Genomic DNA, 18298 nt, shown 5'->3' on the forward strand with positions numbered 1-18298 from the left:
TGTACCAAGAGGATTTTAAACCTGCAGCATTTTCTTTTGCCACAGGTTTTTATTTTTCAGCATGTGAATAGTGTTTCTAAAAGGCCAGTTTGACGTGGAAGAGTATGTTCTTGCAAACCCTCCCAATGCTCTCCAGAATTTGCTGCCCCAATCCCGAAACAGCTGAACTAAAATGCACAGCTGTTCTGGGTTTGGGACGGTACATCCAGTGACATGCAGTTCAATAAATCCAGTTGGCAAACACAGCTAATTTGTTGGAATATCGTGCAACGACCCCAGATCCCATTAATTAGAAAGGCACATAATTACTGCAGTTTAGCTGCCAGCAATTCCAGGATTTTAAAGAAGTCCATTCCATCAAAATGTATGGCATATCCATAGGATTTGTTGGTTTAGAGGCATTAGTAGAAAACATTTTTTGATTAAGTTCCTTTGCTGGAAGCCGGATCAGGTCTAACCACCTATTCACATTACATCATCAGCAGAGCCCGCCAAAAACAACAGAACCCACTGACATTAATCCATTCTTACCATTTTACTAACAAATAGCACTTTATCAGCTCAGACAAACTACACGACTAAAGATGCCAGCAGAAGAAGCCTCACTAAAAGATTTCAGATTTTTAGGAGTTGTGGGATTTCGGGGTGCACTTTTCTTTTTTTTCTAAAAGGCTGAATAAATGCCTCAATATCCCTCAGTACAAAACCAAGCGGTGCATTATAACCGACAGGAAAATGGGACAGGGGCCATTTTACATGATCTGCACAGAACCCAACCAAAATGTAACAGAAACTATTTTAAAATAAATATTGAAGAGGAATTTATCATATACAGGCAGTCCCCGGGTTACATACAAGATAGGGTCTGTAGGTTTGTTCTTAAGTTGAGTTTGTATGTAAGTTGGAACTGTATATTTTATCATTGTAACCCCAGCCAGAACTTTTTTGGTCTCTGTGACAATTTGATTTTAAAAATGTTGGGTTGTCATAAGAACCAGGATTAACAATAAAGCTTCATTACAGACACCTGTGATAACTGTTACAGCTGTTTATTGTAGCCAAGGACCAAAGTACAGGAAATTACCAATATCCAGTACATGGACTCCCTACAGCCCGGAAGATTTTTTATAGAGGAAATCCAAACCATGTCCTAGACAGTGTAGATTAAGAGATGCACCGAATGTATCAGAAGGGGCAAAAAGCCAAGGCACGCTTTACTCCAATGCAGGGGAGATAAACACGAAGGAAACTGTTCTTAAAGGGATATTCTAATCTGGGCATTCTAATTTAATTCAACTCATCCTCCATATACACATGTCTTTAATTGCATATTATATATACGACTAAATAAACAAATATGTTCCTTCACAAATATTATTTCCCATAAATGTAGCCATGTTGTCCCTCAGAAACTAGATAGATGACATTGGTTACGACCCCGAAGAAACTCTGGCAGTGATGACCACGCATGCACCATTGAAGCACCGACCACCTGGATTCAGCGATCACTACCACAGATGTGTGACATCACGGTCGTATCCAAGAACATCTTGTTTCTAATGGAGCATATGGCTACATTTATAGGAAAGCCTCTTCACACATTTTTTGTTGAAGAGTGAAGAAATGTATATGTATGGAAGATGAATTCAATGTCCTGTTGATAATACCATTTTAACAAATCTCTCCCAATGTCTACGTTGCCAATCTTAGCTTGTATATTGTTTTTGAAAGATAGAAAAAAGAAGTGGGCCACAAAGGACATTTTTCTCAAGCTCCTTCACCACTGCATAGTATTGCATCAGCTTAGTTGGAAAGGGTTGGGTTTGGATCATGAAATATATTGTTGCTTTTCCACTGCAGAAAGTAACTGCTTCTCCCTTGGAGGACAGAGATACAGTTGAGCTCTATCAAAGCTTAAACCATTAGGAGATGACCAAGTAGGATAACATAATACTAGCCTAAACTAAGTACTAAAAAAGAACCCACTTTTATGTCCTGCCTAGGAGATGAAGAACTTGTAGTGGAAAATCTTCAGCATTGTCCCCGTTCCATGAGGTGGCAGAACATCATCCATCTCTTCAGTTATCTTCATTGTGGGATCTTGTTGGCTGGAGCCTATTAACTGAATTTTATGCCACCCAGCACAAAAAAAATTTGTTGGCATCAGGCTACAGGCACCATTGTTTCCTATGTGTATTCATAAGTGTGAAAGGAACCCTTCATAAGGCAACCCTGTTTATGAGATGATGATTTCACCTGCTTCTAAACCTGCATATCAGACTGTTCTCTTATTAAAGGCTTAGTGGCATTTTGAGATTAGAAGTGAAAATGCAGCATTGTTTGCTTTCTGCTGTATGCACAGATCCATGTGTACGCAGTGGTACCCTGCCAGGGGTGCTCTAATACCAGCTGTACCAATGTGACAGGTCACAAACACTACAAAACTGTGAAATTCACAATACTCATTTACACAACAAGCCACCTATACTGATACAAGAGCTGGCAGACAAATGGTTATACACTCAGAGACTGTCATGACTGGGACTTACCAGTCTCATCAATCCTCAGTGGTCATTCAATCTCCTACAATTATAGATAGTTCATTTAAATTCCTAAAAACCTTTATGAACAATTGTGCAAATGCGGAAATGCAAATATTTAACGTCTGGAGGTAAATAATATGCAGGTAACCAAACGCACCCAGTAAAACTAACAGAGAACGTCACTGTACCTGCACTAATAATAGAACAGATAATAATGCCATTTGTATTCAGTGCCCCCTGCAGCATCCTATAGTCCCCGGGAGAAACCGTCTTACCTCCATGTGATAAATGCCATATTACACATCTGTACAACACGACTTTATATCATAGTCTGATGAAAACCGAGCCCATACTAGTCTTGGAACAACAGGTGCAATACGTACAATGGTTTTGCCTCAAGGCTTATGGTACCAGTTATAAAACAAGGGCTTTCAGTATTTCGGGTTGAAGTCTTATATTTATGAGATGCAGTCCAGGTTTTCAACATGACAGGTGTCTTTTATAGCAACCTCCTAAGGCAACCAAACAAAGTACATGGTTTATTACTAAAACTGATAACAATCTTGGTAGACAGCAAAAAAAGCCATCATCATCATCAACTGGTGAACATATACCATATAGCCCCAATACATACAGCCTGTCATTGGGAGGCCTTTCCACTTGGAAGGGTCCCCATAAGATAATCCATACTAATATTTATAATAAGTCTCCATTCCTCAGCCGTGTATTGTAAGACACCTTAGGGCCCAAAATATTATATTTGTTACATGGGTTACATGGATTATAAGTCATCAGGACATTCTGTGGAAATCTGCAACAACTCTATATGTTGCTAAGGTGACCAGTCTAATTTATTTTGTGTAGAAAATCTATACATTGCATATTGCTCGTGATACAGATTTCCCCACATGTATAACGGGCCCCTCCACCCCTCCTCCCAAGTCATCAGCATCTCATCCACCCAACCATCACCCTCCATTGATAAGGGGAAAAGAACCTAGAAACTGCAAAGCCCTAGACATTAAAACTTTCTGAAGACATGACCCACTTTTGATCAGTACAATACTTAGTCCCATTCATCAATTGAGTGTAGCCAGGTACCTGAAATTGAAGAAAATGGAGTTGCTGCTAACTAATTCATTTCAGCACCCATACTAGCAATGTAATGTAAACAGCACAGTAAAAACTAACTTGCAGCTATGTCATGTCTACACATCATACATATCCTTACTTTACATCCCCCCCATCGTCCTATATAAAATTTTGGGAACCAACATAAGGCAATTATTTTCTGCTTCCATTCCTAATTTGAAGTAAATCCAATATGAAACGCCAAGCAAATTCTATAACTAAAAATAATACAAAAATAGATGACTGTAGTATTCTGTACACCTTCCGGATGAATAGAAGTCAGCTGCAACTTTGTTACCATAATAAAATTATGTTACTATATAACTGCACTGGCATTATTGACAGGTTATCCCTCTGGACGGCTTCCCACATGGCATTTTCTTTGCGTTTTTAAACCCATACTAAACGCAAGTGGGAGGGGTTTGGCCAAATGCGTTTCAGGCAAACTCCCCCTCCCACTTTTGTTTTCGATGCGTTTAAAAACGCAAGAAAAACGCCATGTGGGAAGGCACCCTCCAAGGGGAAATTTCTAAAAGGGAGTAAACTACAATTTAACATATTGTAACAGGCTATTAATTTGTATGGTACTGCGGAATATAATGGTGCTACACAAATTAAGATTATTATCAATTACCATGTATTGAAAATATAAAAAATTCTACTAAGTAAACTGTGATAGAAGTGTATTGCAAACTGTCTGCACTTATCCCTCCCCTCCAAAAGGATAATATAAATTATGCATACATTCATTCATTTTGTGGAAGGAAGACACACCTTTAATAGAGGAGCATCAGAATACATCCTCTGTACTTCAGAGTTTTCCAAGCTGATTTTAGATGGAATGGTCACTCACACGTTCTACAAGTTGTCCCCACTTCCTATAGATTGTCATGCTCCGAGAAAGAAACAAATGCTTTTCAATTTTTTACAGTGAACCATGTGCCACGCAGGTAGGTACCATGTGCACATGTGTTTGCTCCTGGAAGCTTTATAATTACAGTCAATTACTAGGAGATCCAGGACCCTGTGGCAGTAAACAAATCATCTCTCTCCTGTTCATACCTGGTGATAGTAGAGAAGACACCGGGTGTGGCAGAGACAGGGAGGGCCCCGAGACACAATTATAAAAAGTCACCTTTCATCCCTTGCCAGCACAACTGCTTACCATCCCCTGCCTGCATAAGAGGCCTGAAGCCAGCTAAATAACTAAAAGATAGAAAGATAAGGTTGAAGAATTCTCCAAAGGAGGGCTCTATCAAATAAAACTACAGTGTATACTAGGATTTTGGGGACTGTGTCCGCAGAATTCCATGTAAATGGGATAGACAATGGGATTTATCAATCAAAAAAACGATGTGGCTTTTGCAGAATTTGTAATGGTTTCTTTGCACAATTTTTGGCAGCAAGGTCACCGACTTCATCATTCAGATTTCTGGCCTGGAAAAGAAGGTGTGGTGTGGGTGTTGATCCAACAAACTAACTCCGTGGGGGAGATTTATCCCAAGAGGTAGAAATGTGTTTGCCGGATCAAACCTGATTGTGGGGAGTGGGTTTTAGAAAGATTTATCAATTATGTGCAAATTCTCAACTATTTTTCATGAAGCTGCATGTATAAAGAAACAAGGCACTACTCGTGAGTGGAAGGAGTCACCCTGCAATTCCATGGCAGCTGTTCACATGGTGGATATGGTCGTAATGTGAATGATTTGCAGCATTATAGATAGCATGAAGAAAGGTCATGCTTTACATTATGTGTGCACTGTGCATGTTGCAGAACTGCTCTGTACCAGTATAGATTTGTAGATAAGAGCTTTCTGCTTCATTGCCTTTACCACCATGCATAGAAGATTTCAAAGAACTGGACGGCCTTTACATCACTTAACCATTGTGTGATCTGTAGTAAGATCGGCTACCACTAGACTTGTCCTATAGCAGCAGCCGTGCCCCAACTCTTAAAAGAACACATAGGGAGATAAATTCTATCTATACACAGGCCACACAGAAACTGGTCTGGAAACATTTCTTTCCCAGCTTACAAAGCTCCAGCCGTCTCAGGAATGCATATCGACCTAGTACCTGCAAAGTAGTTCACACTGGTAAAATACAAGGACACATCAAGGTCAGGTTTTTTTTTGTGGAAACCAGATCATAAAATAAGATTATGTAGATCACACAGGTAGCAGCAGGAATATTCACTGCAATTTCTCCTGTACAGGGAGCGACCCTTCTCAGAAGATACAGTAGTAATATTTAGACATACACACCGTTTATTAGAGGATCTATGGTCAGGATTTATCCAAGGACTGAAAACATACAACAGCTTCTGCCTGTTTATAGCAAAAACACATTTGACCTTTTTATGTGCTTTCCAAATAACAGGTACAAAAAGGCCCAACAGACATAAGACAGAGATTCCTGAGAGCCTGGATGGATTAGAAATGACATTGAAGAGCTGCAAAGGACACATTTTGGTGGAATTTTCAAAGAATCTGGTGTATGTGGAGACCTCCCATGTCTTCCCTAACACATGATGAGCAAGGCCAGTTACTGTGAACCAAGTATCAAATTATATTATTCTGTCAGTGAAAGAAAATTAATAGATGTATATGAATTTAGTTTGGTTTAATTCCGATTTCAGTCCTAGTGCAATCCGACCATCATTTTTTGTAGATATTTTTACATCAAATTTTTAGAGCTTGGAGTTGAAAAACGAATGGCATTTTTGATCAGTAAGGGCACGGTGCACGTGCATTTTGGTCGCGTTTTCATTGCGTTTTAAACTACCTTCAAAAGACAGGATGAAGGATTGTAAACCAAGCACCCTGACATACTGGTGTGTGCCGCCTCTGGCAGGATCCGCTCTTCTTTTATCTTTTTATGCTCCATTTACACTTATGGATCCTGGAGCACCTTAGGCTTGTTTGCATAATTTTAAAAGCCTTTATTTCTTAAACACTATGGCATAAAAAGAAAAAAAGAAGAGCGGATCCTGCCAGAGGAGGCACACACCAGTATGTCAGGGTGCTTGGTTTACAATGCTCCATCCTGGTGGTAGATGCCCTTTAAATGTGCATAGTACAATAGACTATCAATGTGTCAGAGTTCTATTTAAATGCTGTCCAATGCAGACTCTCACTGCACTCATACAATGGGGCACATTTACTAATGGCTTTGCGCCAGTTTTCTGGTGGACTTTGCACGTTCTTTCTAGCGCAAACTGCTCGCTTAAGAAGTGTCTGCACCACAAATGTGTCGCGTGCGACCCTTTTCCGGCGCAGCTGCACTAGGCATCATGCGACACAAATTAGGAGGCGTTCCAGTGCTCCGTCTGACCGTGCGCCAGATTTAACATGCAAGTCCTACAGAAGTGTGTCGCACGCCCCATGTTAAAGATGGACCAGAAAAAAGTAGTGCACTCTGTCATGCCAGTTCAGGGAGCGTCAGATTCATGAAGAATGGGCACAAGAAATCATGAATCTGGCGTACCGAGCATTACACACAGGCAAGTCACACTAAGTGCCGTTTGAACCATTCTTAGTAAATGTGCCCCAATGGCTTGTGGGCTTGATTTGGCTAGCTGAATATCAACACTAGATCCTTTTGTTCTCAGGCAGGATCAACAAGCTGAACAGAGTGTGCACGTATATATGGAGTGGCTCTGTCAGGAGGACAACCAGAAGACTGGTAATTTAGGAGGGCACCCACAAGCCTCACTTTTCTAATATTGATACAGATGTCATTCCCCTAAACTCCTACGTCTAGGTAAAGTAAATGAATGGACTGAACACTTAATTCACTCAAAAAGTGCCTCCCCTCCACCACTTTCCATAATCCCGGCTGTAACCCCATATCTTCATCTCTACAGAAAGATTTATAAATGTTATCAGCAGCTCTTTAGTATCAACCCGCCTTGTGTATTAGCTTCAGTGATCCCCTTACAATGAAGAGGACACCTGGTGTCTATGGCAAGTCATTGTCTGCTTATTTACATTCCAAACAATGGCCACTCGTGTTAGTAAATCAGCAATTAGAAAGCTCTGCCCATTGTCCTACAGTATAAACTCCAGCAGGAGAGAACCCAGGACCGCCAACACGTCAATAAATTCATTAGGAGAAACATAAAAGTATAGCATGGCATAAACATTGTGTCTGGCGCCATGAAAGATACCAGACACACCCTAGTATAATCAATGGGGTCCATCGGTACTATATCTATGTGTCATGTATCTGTACCAGCACTCGTACAATGAAAATAATATGGACGTGTGAAATATCAGAACCCCCCCCCCCCTCCAAAGGTCAGATCTATACAATGTAAAAGTTATTGTGATCACTGTTGTCACTAGTAGGTAACCATGCAGAAACCCTCCTTAGCTCCAGGCAAACTTAATGGGATCCTGGCTATAGTCTATCACAGCAGAAAGTAGCATGGAGACAATAAATCGGATATAACACAGGACAGAGGTCTTTCAAACAGTTCTGGCAGATGAATGAGTGTAAAATCACAGTATCAAAGGATAATTACATCCTACAGATGAAGAGCATCAGGAACAAAGTCACAAAGAGTCCAAACAGAGCTGACGTCATGGAGCTGAATGGCAGAAACATATCAAAGGGCTTCTCTAGGTAAGAAGAGAACCGCAGGATGCTCCCCCATAGAAGCAGCGGCTGTGGTGCTCTGCACACAACCAGGACATGAAGTCATGAGGATTATCTGGAGACACAGACACCCATCTAACAATGGTCCCATACTGGACCTAAAGACTGGTTAATGTAATGGCCTGGACATTTAGCTCAGATCTAATTGTATCATCTTTCCAATGAGCATATAAAACCCTATCTCATCACATCCGGCCAACCCTAGTAATGTCACTATGGGCAGACTAACACTGACATCAGAGGTCTCCATCATGTTTCTGCAAAAGCATACTGTGCAAGCCCCCAGTGCAATGTAAAAACAGGCTGATGGGGCTTTACACATTGGAAAAATCTTGGTTGAACCAAAACGCAGGAGGAACCAAGTCCTCTAGGGACATCAGTCATTAAATTTATCTCATAGATGCCCATCAGGACCATGGGCAAAGTGCCCCCAGCTCCGATGATCCACCAACATCCCTCGACCCGAGATCAAAGAAGACTAAATACCGGTAAAGTTACCATAATCTATGCAAATATTAATGCCTCAACTGTGGATCTACACATACTTGATTACTATGAACTCAGATTAGAAGCGCAGATGCACAAATGCCATAAGGACATGTTCCTATGTTTGAATTGTGTTTACAAATAAAATTCAAGTGCAGCGGGGAGGAGCTTCTCCCGATCACAGACGTATGTATAGACCTAAAGGTCTGTGTTCAGGTCTCATTGTGCATCGCTGCGCGTGACTTGTCCCTGAACGCAAGCGATTATGTCTGAACACATTGGCGATCGGGAGAGGCTCCTCACACAGTGCGATTCCAGACGCAACATGTGAACACAAAATCTCCACCCATAGAAAAAGTAAAGAAACACATCTTCCTCGCCAGTGCTACTAGTCCCTATGGCCAGCAGCAGTTGCCTTGATAATGATGCCCCATGTATTGTCCTATGATTTATGGGCACTGCAGAGAGCATTGTGTCACACCCCCTGCAGTGGCAGTTGTAGTAGCACAGCCTCTGTTGTACACCACCAGTGGAGGGCGCTGTTCCGGAAGCAGCCTCCCTGCTCATCGCTGTGGCCCGGCTCCCCTCACCTTGAAGCTGCTTGAACCTTCCCTCCAGCACGTTGGCATACTGCACGGAATTAACGAAGGCTGCGGGGGAGAGCAGAGGAGAGGAGGGCCGCGGCACCTCCACGTATCCGGAGTCATACTGGAACATGGTCCCTGGGGGGATCCGCAACAAACTTTCCTCCAAGTCACAGGAGAGTCACCTCCATGAGAAGAAGCGGGAAGTCCAGGTGCTACACCAGCGCTGTCACCATACAATCCTGGCGGGCATCTGTATGGAGTGCGGGGCTCAGTCACTGGCTGCACCTATCCCACTGCTCAGTCCTAAAAAGCTCAGATTTCAGGAATTCCTGAGATTCCTGCCCCTCGGAGAGATGGTCTTTCCCGCTGCTGCGGCTCTTCCTGTACCTTGATCTTATTACCAGTCTCAGGCAGGTTATACTGGAGGCTTGTGCCGGGGTGGAGATCAGCGCTGCGAGGGGCAGGTTGGGTGGAACCACTGGGAAAGGTGTGACGGGGGAGGAGATACTGGAGGTGGTACAACCCTGGATAGGATGGTCACAAGAGTGAAACTTACTACAGTGTGAAGTGCACATACACAGTGTCCTCCTCATCATATAAGTGTGTCACCACCTCACCTCCTGCCATATAGTGCGCCCACTGTACTAATAGTGTCACCTCCTGCCATATAGTGCGCTCAGTGTACTAATAGTGTCACCTCCTGCCATATAGTGCACTCAGTGTACAAATAGTGTCACCTCCTGCCATATAGTGCACTCTGTGTACTAATAGTGTCACCTGCCGTATAATGCGCTCAGTGTACTAGTAGTGTCACCTGCCGTATAATGCGCTCAGTGTACTAATAGTGTCATGTCCAGCCATATAGTACACTCAGTGTACTAATAGTGTCACCTCCTGCCATATAGTGCACCCACTGTACTAATAGTGTCACCTCCTGCCATATAGTGCACCAACTGTACTAATAGTGTCACCTCCTGCCATATAGTGCGCTCAGTGTACTAAAAGTGTCACCTCCTGCCATATAGTACTCTCAAGGTACTAATAGTGTCACCTCCTGCCATATAGTACGCTCAGGGTACTAATAGTGTCACCTCCCGACATATAGTGCGCTCAGTGTGCTAAGTGTCTCACCTCCTGACATATAGTGCGCTCAGTGTACTAATAGTGTCACCTGCTGCCATATAGTGCGCTCAGTGTACTATTAGTGTCACCTCCTACCCTATAGTGCGCTCAGTGTACTAATAGTGTCACCTCCTGCCATATAGTGCACTCAGTGTACTAATAATGTCACCTCCTGCCATATAGTGCACTCAGTGTACTAATAGTGTCACCGCCTGCCATATAGTGCGCTCAGTGTACTAATAATGTCACCTCCTGCCATATAGTGCACTCAGTGTACTAATAGTGTCACCTCCTGCAATATAGTGTGCTCAGTGTACTAATAGTGTCACTTCCTGCCATATAGTGCGCCCACTGTACTAATAGTGTCACCTCCTGCCATATAGTGCGCTCAGTGTACTAATAGTGTCACCTCCTGCCATATAGTGCACTCAGTGTACAAATAGTGTCACCTCTTGCCATATAGTGCACTCTGTGTACTAATAGTGTCACCTCCTGCCATATAGTGTGCGCAGTGTAGTAATAGTGTCACCTCCTGCCATATAGTGCGCTCAGTGTACTAATAGTGTCACCTCCTGCCGTATAATGCGCTCAGTGTACTAATAGTGTCATCTCCTGCCATATAGTGCGCTCAGTGTACTAATAGTGTCATGTCCAGCCATATAGTACACTCAGTGTACTAATAGTGTCACCTCCTGCCATTTAGTGCACCCACTGTACTAATAGTGTCACCTCCTGCCATATAGTGCGCCCACTGTACTAATAGTGTCACCTCCTGCCATATAGTGCGCTCAGTGTACTAAAAGTGTCACCTCCTGCCATATAGTGCACTCAGTGTACAAATAGTGTCACCTCCTGCCATATAGTGCACTCTGTGTACTAATAGTGTCACCTGCCGTATAATGCGCTCAGTGTACTAATAGTGTCACCTGCCGTATAATGCGCTCAGTGTACTAATAGTGTCATCTCCTGCCATATAGTGCGCTCAGTGTACTAATAGTGTCATGTCCAGCCATATAGTACACTCAGTGTACTAATAGTGTCACCTCCTGCCATTTAGTGCACCCACTGTACTAATAGTGTCACCTCCTGCCATATAGTGCACCCACTGTACTAATAGTGTCACCTCCTGCCATATAGTGCGCTCAGTGTACTAAAAGTGTCACCTCCTGCCATATAGTACTCTCAAGGTACTAATAGTGTTACCTCCTGCCATATAGTACGCTCAGGGTACTAATAGTGTCACCTCCCGACATATAGTGCGCTCAGTGTGCTAAGTGTCTCACCTCCTGACATATAGTGCGCTCAGTGTACTAATAGTGTCACCTGCTGCCATATAGTGCGCTCAGTGTACTATTAGTGTCACCTCCTACCCTATAGTGCGCTCAGTGTACTAATAGTGTCACCTCCTGCCATATAGTGCACTCAGTGTACTAATAATGTCACCTCCTGCCATTTAGTGCACCCACTGTACTAATAGTGTCACCTCCTGCCATATAGTGCGCCCACTGTACTAATAGTGTCACCTCCTGCCATATAGTGCGCTCAGTGTACTAAAAGTGTCACCTCCTGCCATATAGTGCACTCAGTGTACAAATAGTGTCACCTCCTGCCATATAGTGCACTCTGTGTACTAATAGTGTCACCTGCCGTATAATGCGCTCAGTGTACTAATAGTGTCACCTGCCGTATAATGCGCTCAGTGTACTAATAGTGTCATCTCCTGCCATATAGTGCGCTCAGTGTACTAATAGTGTCATGTCCAGCCATATAGTACACTCAGTGTACTAATAGTGTCACCTCCTGCCATTTAGTGCACCCACTGTACTAATAGTGTCACCTCCTGCCATATAGTGCACCCACTGTACTAATAGTGTCACCTCCTGCCATATAGTGCGCTCAGTGTACTAAAAGTGTCACCTCCTGCCATATAGTACTCTCAAGGTACTAATAGTGTTACCTCCTGCCATATAGTACGCTCAGGGTACTAATAGTGTCACCTCCCGACATATAGTGCGCTCAGTGTGCTAAGTGTCTCACCTCCTGACATATAGTGCGCTCAGTGTACTAATAGTGTCACCTGCTGCCATATAGTGCGCTCAGTGTACTATTAGTGTCACCTCCTACCCTATAGTGCGCTCAGTGTACTAATAGTGTCACCTCCTGCCATATAGTGCACTCAGTGTACTAATAATGTCACCTCCTGCCATATAGTGCACTCAGTGTACTAATAGTGTCACCGCCTGCCATATAGTGCGCTCAGTGTACTAATAGTGTCACCTCCTGCCATATAGTGCACTCAGTGTACTAATAGTGTCACCTCCTGCCATATAGTGCGCTCAGTGTACTAATAGTGTGACCTGCCATATAGTGCGCTCAGTGTACTAATAGTGTGACCTGCTGTATAGTGCTCTCAGTATACTAATAGTATGACCTGCCGTATAGTGCGCTCAGTGTACTGATAGTGTGACCTCCTGCCATATAGTGCGCCCAGTGTACTAATAGTGTGACCTCCTGCCATATAGTGCACTCAGTGTACTAATAGTGTCACCTCCTGCCATTTAGTGCACCCACTGTACTAATAGTGTCACCTCCTGCCATATAGTGCACCCACTGTACTAATAGTGTCACCTCCTGCCATATAGTGCGCTCAGTGTACTAATAGGGTGACCTGCCGTATAGTGTGCTCAGTGTACTAATAGTGTCACCTCCTGCCATATAGTGTGCTCAGTGTACTAATAGTGTCACCTCCTGCCATATAGTGCACCCAGTGTACTAATAGTGTGACCTCCTGCCATATAGTGCACTCAGTGTACTAATAGTGTCACCTCCTGCCATTTAGTGCACCCACTGTACTAATAGTGTCACCTCCTGCCATATAGTGCACCCACTGTACTAATAGTGTCACCTCCTGCCATATAGTGCGCTCAGTGTACTAAAAGTGTCACCTCCTGCCATATAGTACTCTCAAGGTACTAATAGTGTCACCTCCTGCCATATAGTACGCTCAGGGTACTAATAGTGTCACCTCCCGACATATAGTGCGCTCAGTGTGCTAAGTGTCTCACCTCCTGACATATAGTGCGCTCAGTGTACTATTAGTGTCACCTCCTACCCTATAGTGCGCTCAGTGTACTAATAGTGTCACCTCCTGCCATATAGTGCACTCAGTGTACTAATAATGTCACCTCCTGCCATTTAGTGCACTCAGTGTACTAATAGTGTCACCGCCTGCCATATAGTGCGCTCAGTGTACTAATAATGTCACCTCCTGCCATATAGTGCACTCAGTGTACTAATAGTGTCACCTCCTGCCATATAGTGCGCTCAGTGTACTAATAGTGTGACCTGCTGTATAGTGCTCTCAGTATACTAATAGTATGACCTGCCGTATAGTGCGCTCAGTGTACTAATAGTGTGACCTCCTGCCATATAGTGCACTCAGTGTACTAATAGTGTCACCTCCTGCCATATAGTGTGCGCAGTGTACTAATAGTGTCACCTCCTGCCATATAGTGCGCTCAGTGTACTAATAGTGTGACCTCCTGCCATATAGTGTGCGCAGTGTACTAATAGTGTCACCTCCTGCCATATAGTGCGCTCAGTGTACTAATAGTGTCACCTCCTGCCATATAGTGTGCGCAGTGTACTAATAGTGTCACCTCCTGCCATATAGTGCGCTCAGTGTACTAATAGGGTGACCTGCCGTATAGTGTGCTCAGTGTACTAATAGTGTCACCTCCTGCCATATAGTGTGCTCAGTGTACTAATAGTGTCACCTCCTGCCATATAGTGCACCCAGTGTACTAATAGTGTGACCTCCTGCCATATAGTGCACTCAGTGTACTAATAGGGTGACCTGCCATATAGTGCGCTCAGTGTACTAATAGTGTCACCTCCTGCCATATAGTGTGCGCAGTGTACTAATAGTGTCACCTCCTGCCATATAGTGCGCTCAGTGTACTAATAGGGTGACCTGCCGTATAGTGTGCTCAGTGTACTAATAGTGTCACCTCCTGCCATATAGTGTGCTCAGTGTACTAATAGTGTCACCTCCTGCCATATAGTGCACCCAGTGTACTAATAGTGTGACCTCCTGCCATATAGTGCACTCAGTGTACTAATAGTGTCACCTCCTGCCATTTAGTGCACCCACTGTACTAATAGTGTCACCTCCTGCCATATAGTGCACCCACTGTACTAATAGTGTCACCTCCTGCCATATAGTGCGCTCAGTGTACTAAAAGTGTCACCTCCTGCCATATAGTACTCTCAAGGTACTAATAGTGTCACCTCCTGCCATATAGTACGCTCAGGGTACTAATAGTGTCACCTCCCGACATATAGTGCGCTCAGTGTGCTAAGTGTCTCACCTCCTGACATATAGTGCGCTCAGTGTACTATTAGTGTCACCTCCTACCCTATAGTGCGCTCAGTGTACTAATAGTGTCACCTCCTGCCATATAGTGCACTCAGTGTACTAATAATGTCACCTCCTGCCATATAGTGCACTCAGTGTACTAATAGTGTCACCTCCTGCCATATAGTGCGCTCAGTGTACTAATAGTGTGACCTGCTGTATAGTGCTCTCAGTATACTAATAGTATGACCTGCCGTATAGTGCGCTCAGTGTACTAATAGTGTGACCTCCTGCCATATAGTGCGCCCAGTGTACTAATAGTGTGACCTCCTGCCATATAGTGCACTCAGTGTACTAATAGTGTCACCTCCTGCCATATAGTGTGCGCAGTGTACTAATAGTGTCACCTCCTGCCATATAGTGCGCTCAGTGTACTAATAGTGTGACCTCCTGCCATATAGTGTGCGCAGTGTACTAATAGTGTCACCTCCTGCCATATAGTGCGCTCAGTGTACTAATAGTGTCACCTCCTGCCATATAGTGTGCGCAGTGTACTAATAGTGTCACCTCCTGCCATATAGTGCGCTCAGTGTACTAATAGGGTGACCTGCCGTATAGTGTGCTCAGTGTACTAATAGTGTCACCTCCTGCCATATAGTGTGCTCAGTGTACTAATAGTGTCACCTCCTGCCATATAGTGCACCCAGTGTACTAATAGTGTGACCTCCTGACATATAGTGCACTCAGTGTACTAATAGTGTCACCTCCTGCCATATAGTACGCTCAGTGTACTAATAGTGTCATCTCCTGCCATATAGTCCACTCAGTGTACTATTAGTGTCACCTCCTGCCATATAGTACGCTCAGTGTACTAATAGTGTCACCTCCTGCCATATAGTACGTTCAGTGTACTAATAGTGTCACCTCCTGCCATATAGTACGTTCAGTGTACTAATAGTGTCATCTCCTGCCATATAGTCCACTCAGTGTACTATTAGTGTCACCTCCTGCCATATAGTGCGCTCAGTGTACTAATAGTGTCACCTCCTGCCATATAGTGCGCTCAGTGTACTAATAGTGTCACCTACTGCCATGTAGTACGCTCAGTGTACTAATAGTGTCACCTCCTGCCATATAGTACGCTCAGTGTACTAATAGTGTCATCTCCTGCCATATAGTGCACTCAGTGTACTATTAGTGTCACCTCCTGCCATATAGTGCGCTCACTGTACTAATAGTGTCACCTCCTGCCATATTAGTTTACATTTTACAAAGTGTGCCACCTCTTGCCATATATTGCGCTCGGTGTACTAATATTGTCACCTCCTGCCATATTAGTGCACTCAGTGTACTGTGTGTCTCCTCCTGCCACATACAGCGCACATTTTACAAATTGTGCCACCTCCTGTCATATAGTGCACTCAGTGTACTAATAGTGTCACCTCTTGCCATATATTCCGCTCAGTGTAGTATGTGTGTCACTTCCTGCCATATAGCCTGCTCAGTATATTAGATGTGTTACATCCTGCCCTATAGTGTGCGCATTGCACTGAGTTTCTCACCCCCTGTATTTATCAGTGAGCTCAACTTAGAGACCTATGAAGGTGTGTATAGATAAATAGATCATTAATCATCATAAAAAGAACTTTGTCTCATTTTCATGTAACTCCCCACTTCACACCTGAACTGTCTTCAGCTTGTGTTCCAGACATTACCAGTAATATGCTACATGACTGCTATGAGGACCACAGCCTGGTTTTCGGTAAATAGCCTACTTAGCATTTTGGATTCCAGCATAAATTATTTGGGAATTGTGGGGTTCTATTTTAATATGAAATTAAAAAAAATAGTATTTAGATTTATGTTGTTTGTTTTTATTGCTTGACATTTGACTAGTTTTTTACTTCTCCAATTGTGCTGTCTAAAAAAGATATTTCTCTGCCCTAATTTTCAACCAAGAAAACAACGTATTTCTCCCATCCCCCTATGGCAGTCAGATCCCTAAACAGTGACTTTCTGACACCTCATCTCACATGCAAAAGCAAACAGACCTTTTGTCCTGCAATTGTTGAGCAATTTAGTGTCTCTCACAATCCTGCACAAACACAGGGTGAGGGGCAGCGATGTCCTTGGCTATCCGCTGCTGTAATGCAAAACATAGATTTCACTGCTGCCAGGACTATGCTGAGTTTTGCAATTAGTAAAAAATGGGAGGAAGGGACATTTACAGACCTCTGATAAAAAAAAAATACTCATTTCTCACAGAAACAAATGTAATATTTCAGCTTCTTTGGGATTCCTGGTAAAGCGTCAATTTGTGCAATATTTCCCATTTTCTCACCCAATTTACATGTCATATTGTGTTGGAAACTTGTGGAATTGTTTCATGGATTTTCCAAAAGACATTAAACGCAAAATAGGCACAAAAAATATTTATCTTAGTGCGTTCTATCTCCATTTTCTATCTCCTATTCTTCTCATACAACACTGTATATAAGGAGAATGATGTCCCATGCCATGTTCCTACTCCTGCTTACTACTGTTCAGTGTCTGGCTTTAGGAGTAGTTTCACCTCTATGAAATAGGATAAAATGATATATCTTATCAACACACTCTGCATAAATCAATAGTACAATTGACAACAAGAAACCTTGTAATATTTCTTATCAGAACAAAGTGCTTTCTTGTCTACTTCCTTTCACTCTTCATTATCTCTCCTTTACTATCCTGCTTTTTCTGCTGCGTTGCATCTAGCTTAACAATGAGGGTGCGGTCACACGAACCGCTAGTGCTCCGCTCACTTACAAATGCGCCGTGTACCCCCACACCAGCTGACTGCTGGTCCTATGGGCATGGTGGTGGTGAGGCTCAATGAGACAGAGGCTTCATGACTTGCTCGAGCTTGCTGGGAGGGTGCCTGGGAAACTTCTATATACTTTTAAATGTTACTGGATAGGGGAAGCAGGGCTATGAATGCATGGCTATAAAATGGCTATTGGAAACTGTCATGAGCCGGAAATGTCATATCCTAATTAAAGGTTTCCATTAAAGAGGACCTCTCACCCCCATAAAGACCCCCACCAAATATGCCCCCCATAATCCAGCCCTTTTCTATATATGCCAATTTTTTTTAAATTTATGTTGGGAAAGTTGGTTGTAACAGATCTGACCTCCTAACAAATAAGAGGTCGGATCCCCTTATCCACCGAGCTTGCAGTCGGCTTTATTCATAAGGGGGCCGGCTGACACTCCCTACCATGCCCCTGTCAGCGGGGACCTGTAAGAGTAGCGGCCTGCATCTTTTTTAACTCCACTCCTGGTTTGGACATCAAAAACTGCATCTAAAAAACTGAACGTGTGAACGCAGCCTATAGTAGTTAGGTAAAATGTCTTCAGCCTTGTGAAGCTGTTTT

General features: G+C 43.3%; 1 protein-coding gene across 3 annotated transcripts in view; it reads right to left on the bottom strand.

Moving 5' to 3' along the window:
* Positions 1–18298, bottom strand: part of SPTBN2 (spectrin beta, non-erythrocytic 2) — a 114142-nt gene that overhangs the window by 41088 nt on the left and 54756 nt on the right. The window contains exon 1 of one of the 3 annotated variants that reach the window (XM_072117888.1): positions 9410–9840. The exons of the other annotated variants lie outside the window; for them this stretch is intronic. Coding sequence (XP_071973989.1) covers positions 9410–9536 — 127 coding nt within the window. The 5' untranslated portion in view covers positions 9537–9840. Of the gene's footprint in view, positions 1–9409; positions 9841–18298 lie in introns of those variants that run through there. 3 annotated transcript variants of the gene reach the window in all.

This window comes from Engystomops pustulosus, chromosome 7 (genome assembly GCF_040894005.1).
Source record: "Engystomops pustulosus chromosome 7, aEngPut4.maternal, whole genome shotgun sequence".
NCBI classification, from domain to species: Eukaryota; Metazoa; Chordata; class Amphibia; order Anura; family Leptodactylidae; genus Engystomops; species Engystomops pustulosus.